This window comes from Microcebus murinus, chromosome 16 (genome assembly GCF_040939455.1).
Source record: "Microcebus murinus isolate Inina chromosome 16, M.murinus_Inina_mat1.0, whole genome shotgun sequence".
Classification (NCBI taxonomy): Eukaryota; Metazoa; Chordata; class Mammalia; order Primates; family Cheirogaleidae; genus Microcebus; species Microcebus murinus.
Window position 1 is genome coordinate 63,646,491 of NC_134119.1, and position 24,710 is coordinate 63,671,200.

The 24,710-nt window shown below is 36.2% G+C and overlaps 1 protein-coding gene across 2 annotated transcripts; it reads left to right on the top strand.

Annotated features, from left to right (window-relative positions):
- Positions 1 to 40: 40 nt before the first annotated feature.
- Positions 41 to 24,059, top strand: ZNF283 (zinc finger protein 283). Of its 2 annotated transcripts, XM_012761324.3 has the most exons (5): positions 41 to 129; positions 638 to 702; positions 4,936 to 5,023; positions 7,195 to 7,321; positions 15,651 to 24,059. In XM_012761324.3, the coding sequence occupies exons 3-5, from the start codon at positions 5,015 to 5,017 to the stop codon at positions 17,354 to 17,356; spliced, it is 1,842 nt and encodes a 613-aa protein (XP_012616778.2). In that variant the 5' UTR covers positions 41 to 129; positions 638 to 702; positions 4,936 to 5,014; the 3' UTR covers positions 17,357 to 24,059. The 2 variants fall into 2 exon arrangements, with proteins under 2 accessions (XP_012616778.2, XP_012616772.2); XM_012761318.3 differs by lacking the exons at positions 41 to 129; positions 638 to 702 and having other exon boundaries at positions 4,400 to 5,023.
- Positions 24,060 to 24,710: the final 651 nt, after the last annotated feature.

Genomic DNA, 24,710 nt, shown 5'->3' on the forward strand with positions numbered 1-24,710 from the left:
GGGTGACATCGGGGGCGCAGGAAGTGGGAGGCCCGGGGTCACGGACAGGGCGTGTTGTGAGCCTCGAGCCTGTGTGTACTCGAGCAGCTGAGGGCGACAGTGTGTGACGGACGGAGTGACAGGGCCAGGGTGTGTTTCCGTGACAGTGGGTGCGGTTGGGGTGGTGGGGTACTTGGCCTTATTTGTAGGTGCGGTTTGCTTTGACCGAGTGCTCTGGGTTCCCGTTAGGCTGTCTTTGGGCCTGCCACAGTTAAATGACAGCGAGAAAGAAGTCTATACTAACTAAGGCCCAGAATGAAAGTTTCAAGCAAGAAAGATGGGAGTTTTAGAGCTGGAAGTATCCTTGTGACAGACTGCTGGGAAACATGATGGGGAGGTTCTAGACGTAGGATTCCTAGAAGGGGCGCGTCTGGGAGCTCTTTGGAGGCCGGCTACACGTTTCAGAACCACTGCAGCCGGACCTCTGTCCCCAAGTATTGCTGTCAACTCCGAGACAGGTGGCAGCCTCCCTTTTATAATCATTTCATTGGTTATGTGTGGATGAAGGTTTTGTTTTTGTTTTTCCTTTTTACATTGAGTATATCTGTACTGTGAGAAATGCTGCTGTCTCATAATTTCTCTTTCCCCTTTCCTTCAGTGCTGCCTGGGAAGCACCTTGAGAAGAAGGAAATAATTTTTTCACATTTAGAAATCAAGGTTCAGGTGAGTTTGTGTATGCGTGTGTGCTTGCGTACGTGCATGTGTGTGTGTGTTTAATACATTCAATTACTTTTGTTTCTAGGACATGAGAACATTTGCTTTTCTTGGCGTGAAATATGTTGACTAGTAGTGTCTCTCCTGGGTCTTCCTTCTGGTTAATGACCCACCACACTGGTGCAGCCTTCTCAGTAACCCCTTATTGTCCTTCTCCTCAATTATTAGCCACCTACTCAGAAGGGAAATTGTCCAAATCCTCCAGTGCATTCTGATGGTATAGAAAAACACCACCTGGAGATTAATGTTACGGCTTTATTTTAGAGTAGATTACTTGAGGAGATTAGTATTTAGGTGTGGTATTGCATACAAACTATTTTTTATCTTTTTAAAAGTCGTGATTTTTAAAGCAAGGCAAGGTAGGAGGATTTTTTAAAGCAATGCAAAGTTTCAGCCATAAATGTTGCCTGCTTTGTGAGGCTTTTAGGGCAGAAATGTGATTGAGCACTGAGCATAGGGATGTGCTCTGCACCAATAAGGCAAAGACTTTCAGATAATCTTTGGTTAGAAATGTCTGACATTGCCAAACATGAGTTATTTCAGTTTTAGCTTTGTTTGGCTTGTGAGAGGCAGTAGTACTACGTTGTGGTTAAAAGTAAGGCTCTGGGCCGGGTGTGGTGGCTCACACCTGTAATCCTAGCACTCTGGGAGGCGGAGGCAGGAGGATTGCTTGAGCTCAGAGTTCAAGACCAGCCTGAGCAAGAGAGAGATCCCATCTCTACTAAAAATAGAAAAATTAGTCATGGTGGTATGTGCCTGTAGTCCTAGTTACTCGGGAGGCTGGGGCGGGAGGATCACTTTAGCCCAGGAATTTGAGGTTGCAGTAGCCATGATGACACCACACACTCTAACCCAGGGAACAGAGTGAGACTGTGTATCAAAAAAAAAAAAAAAGGAAAGCTCTGGATCTACAATATGTGTGAGCTTAGGCTTAGGCAATTGACTCAGATTCTCTGTGCCACATCTATAAAATGGGGGCAAAATAATACCTACCTAATGGAGTTTTAATGATGTGTTTTTGTGTGTAAAACTCTTTAGAACAGTGCCTGGCCCATGATTAGGGCTTACTAAATATTAAGAGTTGTAGCAGGCTAGGCAAGGTGACTCACACCTGTAATCCTAGCACTCTGGGAGGCCGAGGTAGAAGGATTGCTTGAGCTTTGAGTTCCAGATCAGCCTGAGCAACAGCGAGAGCCCATCTCTACTAAAGATAGAAAAATTAGCCAGACGTGGTGGTGCTCGCCTATAGTCCCAGCTACCGTGTTTCCCCAAAAATAAGACAGGGTCTTATATTTTTTTTTTCTCAAGAAGACACCCTAGGGCTTATTTTCAGGGAATGTGTTATTTTTTTAACCCTTTGCACTCGGATGTCGAGAGTGGATAATGAGAAAAAAGCAAGCGAGTGCAAAGGGTTAAAGTACGGTACAACAATCTACACTTATTCAAATATAGTTAAGTCGTCTTCTTCTGGAACATCATCATAACTCTCCAAACCCCGAATTCCATCCTGAATTTCTTGTGACTCTATTTCCTTTAAAACCATTGGCCCCAGTCTCTCATGTTGAGCAATAGAACTCTCATGGGGCAGATGAGAAGGGCTGCTCATCTTCTTTATCGCTCAGCGAAGAAATGCATGGGTTGTGCAGATATGCTTCGTAGCCACGCCAATCACTAGGTCTTTTTTTGGGGGTAGGGCTTATATTGTGCAAATGCTTAGAAATCCTGCTAGGGCTTATTTTATGGGTAGGTCTTATTTTCTGGGAAACACGGTACTTGGGAGGCTGAGGCAGGAAAATCGCTTGAGCCCAGGAGTTTGAGGTTGCTGTGAGCTAGGCTGACACCATGGCACTCTATCTTAGCTTGGGCAACAGAATGAGACTCTGTCTCAAAATAAAAAAAAAAGAATATTATGTTATATATGAATCTTATCTGATAAGATAGAGTTTTGAAAGACCTTTTTGAAGGATTGTAGCCAAAGTATTATTTTAATTGGTCGTTCAGTGAAAAAGTAGAGAGGTATAGCCACACTTAGTGCTATACCAAATACTGTTCTGTTTATGCTCATATATTTTCTTTCTCAGACTTTGAAGGTGGCTTACCTAATTTGTGTTGATTCTCAGAAGTATCTTGACAGTGAAAGTGTCTCCTTAAATTGATGAGCAACAGCTACAGGTTGTTCAAGGGCTTGTAGATATAATTTGTTTCAGGCCCGCTGATTTTCAGTGGTAGTCCTGTTTCTTCAGTTTTCTTTTTCTTTTTCTTTTTTTTTTGAGACAGAGTCTCACTTTGTTCCCCAGGCTAGAGTGAGTGCCATGGCGTCAGCCTAGCTCACAGCAACCTCAATCTCCTGGGCTCAAGCAATCCTGTTGCCTCAGCCTCCTGAATAGACTACAGGCATGTGCCACCATGCCCGGCTAATTTTTTTCTATATATATTAGTTGGCCAATTAATTTCTTTCTATTTATAGTAGAGACGGGGTCTCGCTCTTGCTCAGGCTAGTTTCGAACTCCTGACCTTGAGCAATCCGCCTGCCTCGGCCTCCCAGAGTGCTAGGATTACAGGCGTGAGCCACTGCGCCTGGCCTCTTCAGTTTTCTTAATGACTGAAATATATTCCTCCCCTGTCACTCTATTTTTACATTTTGAAATGTCTTTATATTTCTGATTAGGGAATTAATGCAGAGTTGGTGTAAAATGTTCAGCAATCCAGGAGATGTATAGAGAAGGAACTTAAAATTACATCTTCTAGAGTTGATCATTCTTACTATTTTGGTATATTTTTATTCAAATCATTTTTCCTGTGAGCCTATGTGTCTTGTTTCTGCAGAATAAAATCACAGTAATTGGTGATATATACATTTTTTTTCTTTTTTTTTTTTTTCTTTTAATCAATTGTGCTCAAGCAGCAAGATATACATTTTTTTTAAATTAAATTTTATTTTTTCTCTGAGACAGAGTCTCACTCTGTTGCCCAGGCTAGAGTGCCGGGACTCTAGCTGGGACTACAGGTATGCGCCACCATGCTCAGCTAATTTTTCTATATATTTTTAGTTAAAACATGCCTAGAAATAAGTGTAAGGCAGCCACCAATAAAGGCTAATAGGCAATCCAGGTGAATTCATAGGAAACCTTAGGAATTCATAGGAAAGTACTTATAAGCAATATTGCTGGGTGACAGCCAACTATGTGAAGGCAAATGGAATTTATTCTGTCAGTTCTCTATAGTTTTTATTCTACTAATGTTAGTTGCAAAGTGAGGCTAATAGTATCAGATGATTCGGCAGTTATTTGGAGGATGTCATGTCTAACATAAGTTCAGATGCAAAATAAACCCATCTCTCAAGAAGACATGAAGGGAAGCTGGATCAAGACCTCATCAACATATCCACAGTATTACTTGGGGAATTCCAGCCATTATTTTCTAGGCAGGACATGGGCATATGTAGAAATCATGGCGTTAACATAATGCATGGCCATGGTTACAATTATGCAGAATACCTAAACAAAAAGAACATTGTCATCACAATAAAAAGGTAAACATTATTAATAGATGTATAACTTTCCAAACATCTATTGATGTTTGATTGCCAGTCTTTCTGTGTATGTGTGTGTGCATATATATATATGTGCGTTTATGTGTATATTATATAATAAATGTAATCATACTGTATATCTCATAACCTATTTTTTCTGTTGACAGTATATCTTGATTATTTCCCCAATTTAGCACTTACTAACTTTATAGTGTTCTGTATCATGGATGTTCTGATATATGCATTAAGAAGTCAGCGTTTTTATACTCCTGAGCAATTTCTTGTCTATCCTGTCCAGCTCCCATGTCTTGACCAATTTCCTTCAGTCCTGAGCCCATGAAGGACATTCTGGCTTAGACCATATAGCCTTTTATCAGTCCTGAGAGGTGGAAATGAAAGGAGGAGGATCTGATCTGGGCAGGACCGAGTAGTCCAATCCCATGTCCAGATTAGCATCCCCAAAGCACTGCTTAAAACCTTCCTGCTGAATGAAGAACCTTGGAGTTTTGTGTGAGAGTTTAGATTCCATAAATGGTGTGTGGGGTATGGAGTAGAAGTAGGAATGGAAAACATAAAATATTTTTAGTAGCTTAAATCAGCATGGGATCACATAAGTACACCTGGTCTAATGCTACTTTTTCCTTCCCCAGTTCTGGCTTTTCTGGAGTCTGTGCTTCACCAGTAGAGGAACCCCATGGAGCATTAATTAGTTCTTGCAATTCTAGAACCATGACTGATGTAAGTTGATATTTTTCTCTCCATGAAATATTGTGATTTTTTTAGATCATATGAATCTTTTCCTTAATTTCTTAAGGCTTTCTACCTGACAGAACTCCATCTCTGAACCTACTTCTCAGTTCTTCCTATTCCAGTGAAGGATGATGCCAAATAGGCCAGAATCCTCCCTGTGTGTCCCTCCCCTTTCCAATCAGTGTCATATTCACTGATCATAATGTTCATTATCTCCCGTGTGCTCAGTCTTCTAGGAAGAGCAGTGATAGAGCAGTGAAGTAATGAAGCCTTTCGAGCGAGATACTTAAGCTTCTGTCAAAGAATAGTTCAAAGATATATAGAACAAATTAGTATGCTTTTACTTGTATATAAGGAAAACCAATAGTAGATTGATTTCATCTATCAAAGGCGCCAAAAGGATTCATATAAAGGAGGAAAGGGAAGAGAATGAAAGACTTCAGGATTTTTTTAAACAACGGTTTTCCCTTTTGAGGGTAAGATGCTAATTAGAGGGCAGCTAACAAAGAATCCAGTCAAGATACTCTGCTCTTAGACAACCGGATGGTCACTCAAAAGAACAGCTTCAGTTGTTTATGCATTGCCTGGGAGAGCTTTGGTGTTTAACTATGGCATGTCCATGGCAGGCTGTCTCAGTAATGCCCTTCATTATCACCTTTGTTCAGCGAGGTCTGCACTATTTCCCTTACCTGAATTTCTCATTCCTCTGTCAAGTCTGTAGTGTGATATGTTAGTGATGAGGGTCCCATTGGAACACAGTGGAAAACTTGGAACTGCTCCAAGAACTTGGGTTTTCCAGACAAGTAAGATGGAATTTAGGATTGCTTCGTCTCAACCTTAGTTTATGTGATGCTGTTACATGCTTTGGGAGGCTCTTCTGATTAGAGAGGGGAGTAAGTGGTTCTTTCCAGGAATGCCCTAAGAGATGAACACCAGTGGTCTTTGAAGTTGCCAAAGAACTCCACCACCAATGGACTTTGAACTCAGTGGACTTTGAAGTCCATTTTGTCATTGACCAGGACATGCAGGTCTTGGGTGACATCTGTGTCATGTACAACATCTTATATCAGTATACTCTAACTCAGGAACAAGGAAAGTGTTAGCAAGGGTGGTTGATGGTAACAAGTAAGAAAATTCCCAGAATTAAGAAGATCTTCAGAGGTATTGTTCATCCCAAATGTATAAATATAATAACTCTATTAATCTCATATATCTAGAGAATAAAATGAATTTCAGCTAAAAAAATTTTGTTTATTCATCATAATAATAAGATAATGCTTATGATATAATCTAACAGAATGGTGTATTTGAAACTTGATGATAATCCCTAATTTAATGGATATCATTTTTAGAAAATAGAGACTTTATAATATATTTGGAAAAACGTTTTTATGTTTTCTTATTTCTTAAAGGGAAAAGATGGTTAGCAATTCACATTTACAAAGACTTTATGAGGCAGGCACATAGTAGATTGTATCTATGCATGTATATGTACACATACACACCTTTTATTTAATGGAGAAGAAGCTGTGATTTTTTTTTTTTTTTTTTTTTTGAGACAGAGTCTCACTTTGTTGCCCAGGCTAGAGTGAGTGCCATGGCGTCAGCCTTGCTCACAGCAACCTCAGTCTTCTGGGCTCAAGCGATCCTCCTGCCTCAGCCTCCCGAGTAGCTGGGACTACAGGCATGTGCCACCATGCCCAGCTAATTTTTTGTATATATATGTTTTTAGTTGGTCAATTAATTTCTTTCTATTTTTGGTAGAGACGGGGTCTCGCTCAGGCTGGTTTCGAACTCCTGACCTTGAGCAATCCGCCCGCCTCGGCCTCCCAAAGTGCTAGGATTACAGGCGTGAGCCACCACGCCCGGCATGATTATTTTATATATTACCAGGCAGGTCTGGGTAGCTGAGTTATCTTATAGTATCTAGGAGGGGTTTTGGGGTTTAATTTTGCTATAACAGGATTCTTCTAGAACATGTAGACATTCTGGTTTAGTCACTCTAATTTTCATGCTTTTTCCTACCTGTATCAGAGGCTTCCAGCCTACTTGATTGTTGTATTTTCCCCTTCTTTGTGGTTTATCCTTCATATCCTCTTTTTTCTTCTTGGAAATGTTTTCTTTAATTTCACTAGTAATACATGGATTTTTGGTTTTAGGGTTTGGTGACATTCAGGGATGTGGCCATCAACTTCTCTCAGGAGGAGTGGGAATGCTTGGACCCCACTCAGAGGGACTTATACCTGGATGTGATGTTGGAGAACTATAGTAACTTGGTGTCACTGGGTAAGGTCATCTGCCTGAAATAATTTAGAAAATCTTCTTCACAACATCAGCTTTCCCTATCGGAAATTATAGGGCTATCTTTGAAGAAACCAGGTGAATTTTTTCTCTCTGTTCCCAAAGGAATGTTTTTATATTTGTTGGGTTAGAAATGGGTTTGTTAAGCAGCTTGACCTTTCTCATCCCTCAGTGAGCTTTATATCCGGGCCCCTTCCTGCAATCTCCTCTCTTCCTTAATGACCAAGGGACTGATTTTGCTTTATAGGGCATTTATTTCATAACCATTATCAAAGAAACCAGGTTTCATACTGTGTTAAACTTGAGACTTTCTGTAGGTGTGTGTCCTTGCTACTCAAATTGTGGTTTTTTTGTTTGAGGAACCATAAGAAGGCCAGAGCAGAGTTGGTGAGGGAGAGAGTACCAGGAAATTAGTGATGGAGATAGGCAGGCCAGATGATAGACAGTTGGTTTGGGGGAGGAATATGGATTGTCTTCTTAGTGATTAGAAGTCATGATTTGGTTTATAGGTTGTGTGCGTGTGGTTTTTTTTTTTTAAGTTTTAACTTTTTATTGTGAAATATTACACAATTAACATAATTATCTTCTGGGGCTGGTTAGAAATGCTGCATGTCAGGTCCTACCTGGGACCTGCTGAATAGAATCTGCATTTATACAAGATCCCCCAGTGATTCTTAAGCACATTAAAGCAAGAAGCATGGTTCTTTGTTATTTTCTGACACTCATGTAGGGAGAACAGCTAGAAACAGAGTCCTGGTATATTTTGACTTTCAAAAGAGCCTCTCTACCTTATATAGGGGTAGATTAAATGAACAGAATTAATTTACTACTAGAGTGAACAGATTCCTTTACTTACAACAGATTTGAAGTTCAAAGTTACAATCTCTGAATTTTGTATTTAACATTAAGTTAAATCCTAAAAATGTCTCATGTCTCTACCTAGCATTCAAAGAATTAATACCAATCCTACTTAAAGTATTCCAGAAAGTCAAGGAGGAGGGAATACTCCCAAATTCATTCTACAAGGCCTGTATCACCCTGATACCAAAACCAGACAAAGACATAACAACAACAAGAACACCAACAACAAAAGAAAACTATAGGCCAATATTTCTGATGAACATAAATGCAAAAATCTTCAACAAAATACTAGCAAAGTAAATTCAACTACACATTATAAAAAGATTATTCACCATGATCAAGTAGGATTCATCCCAGGGATGGAAGGATGATTTATCATATACAAATTAATCAATAAGATACCCCATAGCAACAGAATAAAAGACCTAAAACCATGTGATCATTTTAATTGATGCTGAAATAGCTTTTGATAAAATTCAGCATCCCTTCATGGTAGAAACTCTCAAAAAACTAGGTATAGAAAGAACTTATCTCAACACAATAAAAGCCATATGTTATAGACTCACAGCTCATATCATATTGAATATGGAAAAACTGAAAGTCTTTCCTCTAAGATCTGGAACAAGACAAGGATACCTACTTTTACCATTGTTATTCAACACAGTACTAGAAGTTCTAGCTAGAGTAATCAGATAAGAGAAAGAAATAAAGGGCATCCAAATTGGAAAGGAAGAAGGCAAATTATCCTTGTTTGCAGATGATATGATCTTTTATTCAGAGAAACCTAAAGACTCCACACATATACACACACAAAAACTATTAGAACTGATAAACAAATTCAGTAAAGTTTCTGAATATGAAATTAATATACAAAACAGTAGCATTTATATATGCCAATAGTAAACAATTCAAAAAAAATCAAGAAAGCAATCCCATTCACAATAGCTATAAACAAAATAAAATACTTAGGAATAACCTTAGCCAAAAAAGTGAAAGATCTCTACGATAAAAATGATAAAATATTGATGAAAGAAATCAAAGAGGACACAAAAAAATGGAAACATATTCCATGCTTGTGGGTTGGAAAAATAAATATTGTGAAAATGTCCATTAAAGTACCAAGGACATTCTTCACAGAAATAGAAAAAATAATCCTAAAATTTATATGGAACCCCAAAAGACCCAGAATAGCCAAAGCCATCTTGAGCAAAGACTGGAGGAATCACATTACCTGACTTCAAATTATACTACAGAGCTGTAGTAACCAAATCAGTATGATACTGACATAAAAACAGACGCATAAGCCAGTGGAACAGAATAGAGAAGCCAAAAGTAAATCCACACATCTATAGTGGACTTATCTTCAACAAAGTTCCAAGAACATACAGTGAGGAAAATCTCTTCAATAAATGGTGCTGGGAAAACTGGAAATCCATATGTAGAAGAAGGAAACTAGATCCTCTTGCCAATTACAAAAACCAAATTAAATGGATTAAAGACTTAACTGTAAGACCTGAAACTATGAAACTACTAAAAGAAAACCAACACTGGGAAAATGTTTCAGGACATTGATCTGGGCAATTATTTCTTGAGTAATACCCTCAAAGTGCAGACAACCAAAGCAAAATTGGACAAATGAGATCACATCAAGCTAAAAAGCTTCTGCACAGCAAAGGAAACAATCAACAGTGTCAAGAGATAGCCCACAGAATGGGAGAAAATACTTGCAAACTACCCATCTGACAAAGGACTAATAACTAGAATATATAAGGAGCTCTAACAACTCAATAGGAAAAAAATCAAATAATCTGATTAAAATTTGGGCAAAAGATCTGAATAGACATTTCTCAAGATATACAAATTTCTGACAGTATATATGAAAAAATGCTCAATATCATTAGCCATCAGAAAAATTCAAATCAAAACTACAATGAGATAATCATCTCACCTTAGTTAAAATGGCTTGTATCAAAAAGGCAGGCAATAATGAATGCTGGTGAGGATGTGCGAAAGAGGAACCTTTGTACGCTGTTGGTAGGAATGTCAATTAGTATAACCACTATGGAGAATAGTATGGAGGTTCCTCAAAAAACTAAAAATAGAACTACTATACGACCCAGCAATCCTACTGCTGGGTATATATCCAAAGGAGGAAAAATAAGTATATTGAAAAGATATTTGCACTCCCTTGTTTATTTAAGCACTATTCACAATAACAAAGATTTGGAATCAACCTAAGTTCCATCAATGGATGGATAAGAAATTTGATATATATACACAATGGAATATTATATAGCCATAAAAAAGAATGAAATCCTACCATTTGCAACAACATGGTTGGAGCTGGAGAATATTATGCTAAGGGAAATAAGCCAAGCACAAAAAGACAAATCTCACTTGTTCTCACTCATATGTGGGAGCTAAGTATTAAAAACAGTTGATCTCACGGAGACAAAGAGTAGAATGATAGTGGCCAGAGGCTGGGAAGAATAGTAGGGGGGGTGGGGGCAGTAAAGTGAGGATAGTTAATGGGCACAAAATATAGCCGGATAGTTAGAATGAATAGTATTTCATAACACGTCAAAGTGACTATAATCAATGATAAGTGTATACTTTAAAATAACTAGAAGACTGGAATTGGAATGTTCTTAACACAAAGAAATGATAAATGCCTGCGGTGATGGATTCCCCAATTACCCTGATTTGATTAATTCACATTGAATGCCTGTATCAAAACATCACACAGACCTTATAAAGATATATATTATGATATATATATTAAGATATGTACTCATAATAATTAAAAATATAAAAGAAAAAAGAATTACAGGCCAGTTACTTTGTACAGTGTTCCTCAGTTTGGGTTTGTCTGTTTTTCCCTCATGATTAAATTTAGAGTGTGGATCTTTGGTAAGAATATCACAGAATCGATACTGTATTGTTCTCCTTGCATGATTTGTCATTACTGATATTACTCACTTTGAGCACTTGATTGTGGTCATGTCTGCTTCATCCTTGTAAAATTACTCTTTTTTTCCTTCAACAAATATTTTGTGGGGAAGAACTTTGATATTATTAAAGATCACGTTCCTCTTCAACATTTCCACTTGTTTATATATTGGAATTTTAGTCAGTAGCCTATAATCTGTTCTTCCCATTATTTATTTTGAATCTTAAAATATTTGAGCTTGAGCTTGTCCCAGATTTGGTCAGTGGGTACCCTTTTGTGATGGCTTTTGTGCCCTTTTGGCAAATCTCCATCACTCGTTGAGCACCTCCTTGTTTTCTGACACAACAAGGTGTTCCAGGCTCATCTTGTTCTTTCCCTGCTCCAGCTCTAAAGTCAGCCATTTGTTCTAAAGTCAACCAAGTGCCTGGTTACTTTAACATAGATTTATAGTATTGGTCTTTTAAATCATATAGGGAAAACAATAACTTTCAAACAAAAAGTATAATAATACTGACTTTTATATTTACCTATGTAGTTGCCTTTACTGATACTCTTTATTTCTTCTTGTGGCTTGAGGTTACTGTCTAGTGTCCTTTCACTTTAGCCTAAAGGACTCCCTCTAACATTTCTTGCAGGGAAGGTCTACCGGAAATGACCTCCCTCAAGAGTTTATTTCTCTGGAAATGTCTTTTTTTTTGAGACAGGGTCTCACTCCGTTGCCTGAGCTAGAGTGCCGTGGCGTCCGCCTAGCTCACAGCAACCTTAAACTCTTGGGCTCAAGCAATCCTCCTGCCTCAGTCTCCCAGATAGCTGGGACTACGGGCATGTGCCACCATGCCTAGCTAATTTGTTTTCAATTTTTAGTTGTTTGGCTAATTTCTATTTTTAGTAGAGATGGGGTCTCACTCTTGCTCAGACTGGTCTCGAACTCCTGAGCTCAAACAATCCTCCTGCCTCAGCCTCCCACAGTACTAGGATTATAGGCGTGATTACCATGCCTGACTTGGAAATGTCTTAATTTTGCCTTTATTCTTGAAGGATAGTTTTGTTGTATATAGAATTTCTTGGTTGACAGATTTCTTTTTCCTCTCGGGACTTTAAATATGTCATCCTGCTGCCTTCTGTCCTCCATAGTTTCTGATGAAAAGTTAGCTATTAATCTTGTTGAGGATCCTTGTACATGATTCTCTCTTGCTTCTCTCTTGCTGCTTTCAGAATTCTCTTTTTGTCTTTGAGTTTCCATAATTCAACTAGAATGTGTCTTGTTGTGGATCTCTTTCGGTTTATCCCATTTGAAGTCTTTGAGCTTCTTGGATGTGTGTATTCTGTTTTTCCTCAGATTTTGGAAGATTTTGGACATTATTTTTTCAAATATTTTTTTGCCTCCTTTTCTCTCTTCTTTTTCTGGTTCTCTTATTATGTGTGTGTTGTGTGCTTGATTGTATCCCACAAGTCCCTCAGGTTCTGTTCATTTATCATCATTAATTTTTCTTTTTATTGCTGATCTGCAGTAATTTCAAATGACCTGTTTTCAAGTTTGCTGATTCTTCTACTGAATCCTCTAGTGAATTTTTCATTTCAGTTATTTTACTGTAGAATTTCTGTTTGGCTCCTTTTTATAATTTCTGTCCTTCTATGGCTATTCTCATTTTGTTCTTCCTTTGTTTCCCTGATTTCCTATAGCTCTTGGTCCTGTGAAAGGGTGATAGTTTTCTGTTTCTTTGTATACTTTATATTTTTTTGTTGTTGTTGAAACTGAGCATTCTGAATTTTATAATATGGTACCTCTGGAAATCTGACCTCCTATTCCTCAGACATTGCTAATTTTTGCTTTTTTGAGGGTTGGAACCGTCTGATTTTTCCAGCCTATTTTTGAAAATTCTGTATTTCTTTTTGTGTGTGTATTAACAACTCAAGATCATTGTCTCTAAGAGAATTAGAGATTTTATAATTTAAAGTGATCTTTAAATAATGTAATTATCCATTTTAATAATTGATAAACATTGAAAAATTTTTAAATAAGGTAAATTTACAGATTCACATAATTTGCATCATTAGCTGAAGTTATAAAAATCAATCAATTCTTTTGTAAAAACTCTGGCTAATAAATTTAAATAAATGTAAATTTTAAATTTAATTGAACATATTTTTATAATTATAAATATTTATGAAAGCAATGTTGGCTTTATCTTTTTTTATTTTTCTTAAATTACTTTTCTTTATTTTTATTTTCTTTCTTTTTTTTTTTTTTTTACTTTTTCCATCAGACTTCTATCTACAAGGCTTTATCTTAAGGTTTGGAAAACTATGGTACTGGAGGCCAAATCCACCTCTTTATGTAAACAAAGTTGTATTGGAACATAGCCATGCCCATTTGTTTATATGCTTACATATCATTCACAGTTGCTTTCTTGATAAAGTGGCAGAGTTCAATAGTTGAGACTCTGGCTTTTTACAGAAAAAGTTAGCCAGGTCTAGCTTTTCTGATAAGGACAGCAGCTATAGAAAACTTAGATGTTTCAGAATAATTTGGCTTTCTATGATAAAGTAAACCCAAGTTTTGCATGAACTAGAATATTTTGTTAACATAGTTTTTACATTGTGATAAAATCAGGAAGAAGACATATTATCATACTAGACTAGTATCCAAGGATTTATCTTCAATAGGGTATATTAGTTGAACTCTCATTACATTTATATATCACATAAACTTTTGAAGTTCTTTTAAAACATTGAAAATCTAATAGCAATGCTTTGCATTTTATCTTTTAATGTAGTAAATAGGACCATTACGTTAACTGGGAGTTAAACTCATTTTTCTTTGTGCTACAGCTTTAGTAAGTATTTGAAGGTTTTCTTAAAGAGCTACAACATTTAAAGCAGTGAGAATCTAATTTTTCTCTTATGTTGAAAATTGTTAAATTCTATTTAAAAAAATTTATATAAGCATTTATTAGTTTCTACAACTTAGCATAGAGCTCATGTAGATTTTTTAAAATCTTATTTTCTAATTGTCTTCTTCTTTTTTCTAGAACTCTTTGGGGTTACAGAAACTTTTTAAAAGTAAAAGTCTGTCAACTGGCCACTGTAACTCTTAATTATCTTTATTGAAAGGCTGCTACTTTGCCAGATAAGCCTAGGAATTAGGATAATAGTGAATATACATATAAGAGACTGAATTTCCTGAAGAGCAAGTTATTAAATGTTTCATGCTTGCAGATCTTTAATTTAAAGCAGAGCATAACAGAAGGGATTATTTCTATACCTGGAAGAAATATTTAACAGTGATGTAGGCTGGGTGCGGTGGCTCACGCCTATAATCCTAGCACTCTGGGATGCTGAGGCAGGTGGATCACTCAAGGTCAGGAGTTTGAAAACAGCCTGAGCAAGAGCGAGACCCCGTCTCTACTAAAAATAGAAAGAAATTAATTGGACAGCTGAAAATATATAGAAAAAATTAGCCGGGCATGGTGGTGCGTGCCTGTAGTTCCAGCTACTCAGGAGGCTGAGGCAGTAGGATCACTTGAGCTCAGGAGTTTGAGGTTGCTGTGAACTAGACTGACACCATGGCACTCTAGCTCGGGCAAGAGAGTGAGACTCTGACTCAACAAAAACAAAAACAAAATAAAACAGACAAAAAAACAGTGATTTAAAGGGTGATAAAGAATATTTTATCAGCTGTGTAGTCAGAGCTAGGCTAGCAGTCTAGTAATCACTAGTTTATGATGTTGTTGTGGGGTAAGCCATAGCTCCAACCATGAGTTACCCGTAGACTTCATTACAAAAGTGTAGACATACAAACCCACCATCAGTGACATATGACAAGTTTGAAATGTAGAAAGTGGCACAATGATTTCCTGATGAGTCAGCTATATGGGGCTCTGTGACCTGGTGTGCACATAAGCCAATTACAAGGTGGAGAACTTTCCTTATGTACCACACAAATCACAAATAATCAAACCTTGAAATCAAGGTTGAAAATTCGGACAACAAACTGTAAAGTGAAATTCAAGTCTTTTAGTAGACTTTTGGCTAGAGGTAAAGAAAACAAGCCATGTGTTACAGAAAACTTAGAAAGCCTGGGTTAGACAAAACAAAATCAGCTAAAGCTCGTTATAGTAAGAAGTCAATTTCCATTAATAGACATACCTAGCAGAGGACATTCGATGCCCACAGCTGGGCACATAAGGGCTTGATTGATAGAAACTGACATTTTGTTTAAGGGACCATCCACATGGGAAAATGAGGACTTACTCAAGTGATCTCTGTGGAATCCTCCAGAAAATTATCAAATCAGAACATTAAGATCACAAGAGCTGAAAAATCAAGGGTGAGTTTATTGTTTAACAGGGGAAAGCCTTAATGTTCAGGAGTGAGTTCAGTAAATATTTTAATCGAATTCAATTCCAATAGTTATTATTTTCAATTTTTTTTTTATTTCTACTAAAGAGTTTTTTTTTCTAGTGAAGGAAATAAAATGTGTGTTTTCTTGTTTTCTTTCAGATTTGGAGTCAACAATATATGAGACCAAAAAAATATTTTCAGAAAAGGATATTTTTGAAATAAATTTTTCTCAAGGGGAGATAAAGGAAAAAAGTAAAACCCTTGGCCTTGGGGCATCCATTTTCAGAAATAATTGGAAGTGCAAAAGCAAATTTGAGGGACTACAAGGACATCAAGAGGGATATTTTGGTCAAATGGTAATCAGCTATGAAAAGATGCCCACTTACAGGAAAAGTAAATTTCTTACTTCACATCAAAGAATTCATAATAGAGAAAAACTCTATGTTTGTAAGGAATGTGGGAAAACTTGTAGTAATGGTTCAAAACTTGTTCAACATGAGAGAACTCATACAGCTGAAAAACACTTTGAATGTAAAGACTGTGGAAAGAATTATTTTAGTGCCTATCAACTCACTATGCATCAGAGATTTCATACTGGTGAGAAACCCTATCAATGTAAAGAATGTGGGAAGACCTTTAGTTGGGGATCAAGTCTTGTTAAACATAAGAGAATCCATACTGGTGAGAAACCCTATGAATGTAAAGAGTGTGGGAAGGCCTTTAGTCGTGGCTATCACCTTACCCAACATCAGAAAATTCATATTGGTGTGAAATCTTATAAATGTAAGGAATGTGGGAAGGCCTTTTTTTGGGGCTCGAGCCTTGCTAAACACGAGATAATTCATACAGGTGAGAGACCTTATAAATGTAAAGAATGTGGGAAGGCCTTCAGTCGTGGCTATCAACTTACGCAGCATGAAAAAATCCATACTGGTAAGAAACCTTATGAATGTAAAATATGTGGAAAGACTTTTTGTTGGGGCTATCAACTTACTAGACATCAGTTATTTCATACTGGTGAGAAACCCTATGAATGTAAGGAATGTGGAAAGGCCTTTAATTGTGGATCTAGTCTTATTCAACATGAAAGAATCCATACTGGTGAGAAACCTTATGAATGTAAAGAATGTCAAAAGGCCTTTAGTCGGGGCTATCACCTTACTCAACATCAGAAGATTCATACTGGTGAGAAACCTTTTGAATGTAAGGAATGTGGGAAGGCCTTCAGTTGGGGTTCAAGCCTAGTTAAACATGAGAGAGTCCACACTGGTGAGAAATCCTATGAATGTAAAGAATGTGGGAAGGCCTTCTGTAGTAGCTATCAACTTACTCGACATCAGATATTTCATACTGGTGAGAAACCCTATGAATGTAAGGAATGTGGAAAGGCCTTTAATTGGGGATCAAGTCTTGTTCAACATGAAAGAATCCATACTGGTGAGAAACCTTATGAATGTAAAGAATGTGGAAAGGCTTTTAGTCGGGGCTATCACCTTACTCAACATCAGAAGGTTCATACTGGTGAGAAACCTTTTAAATGTAAGGAATGTGGGAAAACTTTTAGTTGGGGTTCAAGCCTAGTTAAACACGAGAGAGTCCATACTGGTGAGAAACCTTATGAATGTAAAGAATGTGGGAAGGCCTTTGGTAATGGCTATCAACTTAGTGTTCATCAGAGACTTCACACTGGTGAGAAAATTTATGAATGTAAGGAATTTGAGAAGACCTTTACTCATAGCTCAAACCTTGTTGAACATGCAAGAACTTATACTAATGATAAACCCTACAAATATAAAGAATGTGAGAAAGCCTTCATATGGACAACTTACTCAAATGAGAAAATAGATACTGCTGAAACCTTATGATTGAAAGACATGCAAGACCGCTTTTGTGTGTGTATGGACAACTTACTTAACATGAGGAGAACTCTTACACTTGGGAAATCCTATGAATGTAAGGACTGTTCAAAAGCCATCATTGAATGTAAGGAATACGAAAAGGCCTTTAGAATTCTGTACAATCTTACTGTATATCAATTTATATTGATATAAAACCATTTAAATATGGAATGTGTGAAGATCTCTATTCATGGCACAAAGTCAACATTAGATAATTTGTACTCATTAGAAACACTTTGAATGGAAGGAATGTGGGAAAGACCTAAACTTAATTCAGTTCTTGCTGCACATCAGGGTATTGATACAGCTGTGTAATCTTATGAACATAAGGAATTGGGGAAGACTTGTAGACATGGTAAACATCTTTGAGTACATCAGAGAATTCATCTGAATGAGAAACCTTTTGAATTAGAATTGTTGGAAGGCATTTAGACAAATGCTACTCAAACTATTTTCCAGAGACTAGTGCCAGTGCACAAAATTGTCATCTATCCATCAAGAGATAAATACAGAAAATCAGAATAAATGTTTGGAAACTTTTATAGCAATTTGATATTACTATAATGTTTTCATTGTATTTTACTAAATTATCCATTCATAAATGATTGGAAATTAAGAAGTTTGTCCTTCCCTAGAAATAGTTTTACAGACACCATTCATACTCTTTAAAACATGAGATAAGTCACAGTATGATTTAATTCAAACAGAAAATGTATGCCTTGTCACCTCTCTGATTAGACTAGCAGGATGATTTGGTGAATGAAGGAATCATGATTTTCTAATGCTCATAACAGCATGAGAGAATATGTATCAGATATATTAAATGTATAGAAGCCTTCTGACACTATACAACCTTTGTTAAACTTTAGCAAATTCATCCTAGATAATAACCCTATTAATGTAACAAATGTAGGAAGACTTTTATCCATCGCATAAACCATTCTTATTGTCATCACCATTCCAGCTACCGTGTTTCCCTGAAAATAAGACAGGGTCTTCTATTTATTTTTCCTCAAGAAGACACCCTAGGGCTTATTTTCAGGGGATGTGTTATTTTCCCCTCAAAGCCTCAGCTTGCAGCACATGCAGGATGGCGGGGACCTGACAGGGGGAGCCAACCTTGTTGGTGGGGCTGCCCGCACCTTTCCAGTCACCTCTGGAATAGTAGCTGTCACAATGGGGCAGATGAGAAGGGGTGCTCCTCTTCTTTACCACTCCACGATGAAATGCATGGGTTGTGCAGATACGCTGCATAGCCATGCCCATCACTAGGTTTTATTTTCAGGGTAGGGCTTATATTACACAAATGTTTAGAAATCCTGCTAGGGCTTATTTTATGGGTAATTCTTATTTTCAAGGAAACATGGTAACTACTACTTGTGGGATGTTGGGCAAAATGCTTATCGCCTCTGGGCATAAACGCTGGTTTAAAACGCTGGTGATGGTAACTATCTAATAATGCTGTTGTAGAGATTGGATGGGTTTAGTATGCATCAGATTCTTGGAAGGGTATCTGGTATGTAGCCTATGCTCAACATATTAGCTATCATTCATATTATCTTCATCATTACTATTACTACTGATGAGTTCTCAGGAGAGGGACAAATATTTGGTATAGTGAATTTAGAAACGCTTCCTGTAAACACTCATTCATTTAAATTTCAGATAGTTCATTCTGGATAAGATCTAGTAAAATGCAAAGATTTTGAGAGGATTTTTATTCAGAGTTTATCTCTTAAGCTACATCAAAAATTGAGGCTGAAAAGAAATAGACTTTTGAATAAGAATTTAGGAAAGCTGTTTTATAGAATGCTACCCATTTGTTTGTTTCTTACAGTGAATTGATTTCTTTCCTCATAAGAAATCTAATATGTGCTTCTATCCTCATATCACTCACAAAAATAAAGCTGGAACTAGAGGCTTAAACATTCTTGGTCAGAACCCTTCTTAATTGGTGATGTGTGCTTCATATTGAAACACATCAGAAGCACATAATACCTATTGTTTCCCCATCATCATCAATGCCAGATTTGATCACGTGATTAAGATGATGACTGCTAGAGCTCTCCATTATAAAGATCCATTATACAATTAGCAGGATTGGTAAACCTTGGTCAACTACTTTTGGAGATGTATAATCATATGTATGTATTTTAATATTTGGAAATTTCAATGCATCTTAAAATTGATGGCTTCTTGTGATCACTCTCAACCAGGTGGCTGTCATGATTTAATGCTAGCATGAAAGAATATTAGTTTTGATGAAATAGTATGTGTGTTTATATACTCACACAGTTAGAAATGAACCCTATAGCATTATTCCTTTTTAAGAAATGATATCAGTTTTGCCAAAACTTCTGCATCAACAACCAAATGTCTGTGGTTTATCATAAATCTGCACCTCACCTCTGTATATTTTGTGCAGACAGGACATCCGTGATATCATTTTTCAGTCATTCACCATCTAGTGATTGACATCATCCCACACAATTGCAATTTTAATAATCAAGTATAACACAATCATAATCTTTTGAGTGTTTTAATAGAATACATCATTGATAATTGGTTTTTCCCTCTGGGTACCATCTTTGCATCTAACCAAGAGATGTGGAGATGATGCCTTATCCTAGCATTTTTTAAATTATGTGTTAAGAATGACCAGTGCTTACTAGTACTTGAAAAAGAAGTGGGAGTCTGGTTAAGGAAGCTTATAAAGTAGCATCTACTAAATCTTAAGGAACAAGCAAAAGAAGCTTATCAGCTTATCAACAGGCTAAAGAATATTCTAGTAAAGAACATTGTTAACTTTGTTTAAACTGGTGTATTTCAAACTTTACCATGGAAATACTGATTTCCATTACCTATTATGTGAAACTGCATTGAAAAATGCTGCCATAACGAAAAGAGACTTTAAAGTTGGGAATTTCAGTCACCAAGTCTGGTTTTTAGCTATGATGAGATGGCAGTTAGCATCTTGGCTTCAAATGGTTGCCTTCTAATGTTTTCTCTTATTTTTAAGTAAAAATCTTTGTTGTTTATAAGTAGGAATGGCTTCTGAGTTTTATCAAATGCCATTTCATCATCTTTTCCTGCAGTTGTTTAGTATTTAATTTGTTAATGTGATAATTTATACTGTTAACTTCATTGACTTTTTCCCATTCGGGATATACCCAGGTTAGTCATGGTATATTAGTCTCCTGATGCACTGCTTGATTTTATTCCATACAATTTTATTTTTAATTTTTGCATCACATGAGTGAGACTATATAATAATTTTTAATTGTATTTTTGTTTTTATATTACAATGAACTCTTCCTTAAAATTATATGATCCTATTAGGTTATTTTCTTTTAAATTGGAGATCCTTAGTCACTTTTCTAGTTCCATCTGTTGCTTTCTTTTGTCTTTTAATTTCTACTTCAGGTACAAATAGAATGCCTAGCACAATTTCTTTAAGAAGCCTTCATAGCCATGTACTACCAGCCATGATGCACATAAAATAAGCAAAATAATATAGCCCCTCATTGAAAATTCTTTGTTATGTGTTCTTGAGAATACTATGTTGACAAGTCAGAGCTCCTTATAGGGCTATTGTGATCATACTGTGCATACTTTTTGAAGCTCACATGTATACAATTCTATATATACTTAGAGTGGGATTGCTGGGGTTTGGTCATAGGTATGCCTGTGTTCAACTATAGTACATTTAAATTCTAAACCAGAGGTGGGGAACCTGCAGCCTTAAGGCCACATGTGGCCTTCTAGATCCTTAAGTTCCATACAGTTTAGATTCAGTCAAAAGGTCACACTTAAGATCCTAGATAGATGGCCACATGTGGCCTTGAGGCCACAGGTTCCCCACTCTGTAAACAGAAATACAAACAAATGTACCGACTTACACTCCCACCAGCAGTATGTGAATGTTCTCCTTTCTCTACATCTTTGACAGTTCTTGGCATCATCAGTTTAAAGAAGCTTTTTTGCTGTTGTTACTCTGGTAGGTATATGTATCAGATGATTGTGATTATTGTGGTTTAAATTTCCACTTTTCTGATTGTTTTTTGCCTATTTGGATATTCTTATAATCTGTCCCTACTCCTTGCACCTGGCATTGGATATAGGTGTGTCTAGTTTCACAAAGCATCTGTACAATTTGTCATTACTCTCCATGTGCGTGTATATGTGTTTATCCCCCATCAGACAATAGGCTAGTTTTGATGGCTGTGATGGGATCATCTTTATCTCTTCATCTCCAGCTCCCAGAATGAATCATGACCCTTCGTTGTTTTATTCAGTTAGAATACACTGAGAAATTAAAGTACCACACTGGATGGAGCAATGAGGAAGTATATTGAGTAATATAACAGGCTTTCAGAGAGATAGCAGGCTCCGGAGATTTTTGATTCATTAGCAAAGTGAAATATTCAGAGGCTCAGATTCTTTTCTGTTTTCTACTTTGTGTTCCCCAGTGTTGGCTGCTGCTGATGGCTGGCAGGTTTCCAGATATTAAAAACAGATAAGACAAAATCCAGAGAAAAGAGTAGGGGAGACAATTTCCTGTGATTCTCTTAGGAGCAAGGAAACATTTCACATTAGCCAGTAATGTACATTTGCTCTTACCTCAATTGCTAAAATGGGTCATATATAATTTCTGAAAAAATCACTGGTACTTCTTTAGCCACAGATTCTCAGAGGTTTTATTTAAATAAGAAATCTGTCAGTCTTCAATTTAATTAACTTTCTATGCATATGTGAAGACAGAATGAGTGACCTTTTATTTTAACAACAAAAATTACAAATATATATACATTTCGTAAAACATAAATGGCAATTTAAATTAAATGCATATACCAAGACCACCAAACATAATTTCAGTTGTTTAAAGATGAATATCTATTTTTAAAAGGTAGCAAAAGTTTTGAAGCATAAAGTCTATATCATTACAATATTTAGTAGGAATTTTTTATGATATAGAATATTGTCTGATTTTTTTTGTAGAAGTAGGAGACAGGGAAAACCTTGTTAAGTATTTTTGCTTCCAGAGTCAAAGGAACCTACCTACTCTCTTGCGTTTAATTCCTGGAATTCTATTAGCCTCAAGACTGAGAAGGCCAAAATTTATAATGTGGAAATGAAACAAAGGTTAATTGGAATTTGGGGGAATAAATTTACTCAGTTCATTTTTATAGCACACATAGTACTAAATCTGCCTACATTCTGTTGACTAGACTAGTCACATGGCCAAGCCCAACCTCAATGGGGCAAGGGCAAGCTCTGCTAAGGGCAAGGAGCAAAGGAAGAATTTTGGACATAAACTCTAAGCTACTAGACTCACACAAACATTACTGGCATCACTGTAAGTCAACACATTCTGTGATGGGGACAACTAAGCAATAATTAATGATTTAATTGATAATAATTTATTCCCATGGCATTAGTCAATAAGAAGATATAAACCTTTGCTATAAAAATGTTCATAATTGTTACATGAGCTTATAAAATTTACATACATTTCTTACACATTTAACAATAGTGAAAATGTTCATTAAATGATTTTATTTAAATCTAAATTAAAAAACAGAGCAGTGTAAAATATTTTTCCATTACTGACAACTTTATTGTTTTGTTAGGACTACATTTCACTTTAACCATTTCATTGTATAGATACTATTTTTGTATTACATAGTATGCATGTTGGGTCATGTGTTTTCTAGTATTACCAATAAACACATCATTAATCTAGTTGTGTCAAGAAACTGATGTGTTTATTAGAACACTTTATGGCAATATGAGTTACAGTGATACTAAGAAAATAATAATGGGTAATTAAACTGAAGTAGTCCTTTAATTATAATTAAATTATTTTTCTAGGTTAAAAAAAGTATGGAAAAATTTTAAAATTTAAAATGAAGGCTTTTTTACTGATCCAGAATTGAGTGGCAATTATTATTATGGCTATAATTGTAAAAATGACACCAAAAGATAAAGTACTGTGAATTTAATGATGAATGCCAATTGTAGTTTACTCTGAGAGAGCAAAATAAAAAAGCTGTTTGATTTAGTATGTAAGAAAAAATTAATAAAGAGGAAACTATTGTGATAAATATTCAGTAAATACATAGTAAATTTCATACAAGGTTTCTTCTTGATAAGCAAAATGAAATAAAATTAGTTACTGCAAAATCAGAATTAAATGCCTAACCAAAATATTTAAACATTTTTAAACATAATCTGAGCTTATAACATTGTCCAGCTATAAAATGGCTTTGATTCTTGTACAAAAAGAAAACAAATTTTAGACAGATAAATTATTTAATTATGAAAATTTTGTTAGAAAATGAGAAAGACTAAAAATAACTTTTAAAAAGTTTAAAAAAATCTTCAATTAAGCCACCAAAAAACTCCCTAGAATTCTTTCTAACAATATCAATAACAAGAATCAATTACTTCAAAATTAGAAAACCTTCAAGTATTCTTCTTTAGTTTTAAACGAATTGTACAATACAAGATACTGCCAAATTGATACTCTGGGTACATTTTTATCTCAAAAAAGACTCCCAAATCAAGACTAAATGCTATCACTTTTTAGCCTATAAAAGCAGAACCACAACATAGATATTTTTGTGCCTCTGTCACAGAATTTCTGCTAGGTATAAAAAAACTCAGTTTCTTTTTTGAGACAAGATCTTGCTATCTTGCCCAGGCTGGAGGGCAGTGGCATCATCACAGCTCACAATCCTGGGCTCAAGTGATTCTCTTGCCCCAGTCTCCCCAGTATCTGGGACTACAGGTGTACACTCCCTCACCCCTCAGCTCATTTTTCTATTTTTTGTAGACACAGCATCTCACGATGCTGCTCAGGCTGGTCTTAAACTCCTGGCCTCAAGCAATCCTCCCGCCCTGGCCCCACAAAGTGCTAGGAGCCCTAGGATTATAGGCATGAGCCACTATGCCTGGTCAAAATGTTACTACAGCTATGTTAGGTTAAAAATATAAATTCCTTTGAATTTTAAGGCAAGAAATTGATGTCTCCCTAGTTGCTTTGTTCCACTGTATGAACCGTATCATGGTTTAGTATATACATGTAAGTATTATGAGCCATTGCCACTTTATGGAACTGTTAAAAGGAATAGCAAACAATTAATTTAGCTTATGTTCTTTGCCAATGCTCACTGGTTGAATGATGGAAGAATTTTACAAAGATTTCCTGTACTTTGAACTCCAAGATTTTCTTTAAAAATGCTTTCCAAATATTTAATAATCAAAGACAAAAAGATGACAGTGTGGTCTATGTTTTCTCACCAGTATCACACTGCACATG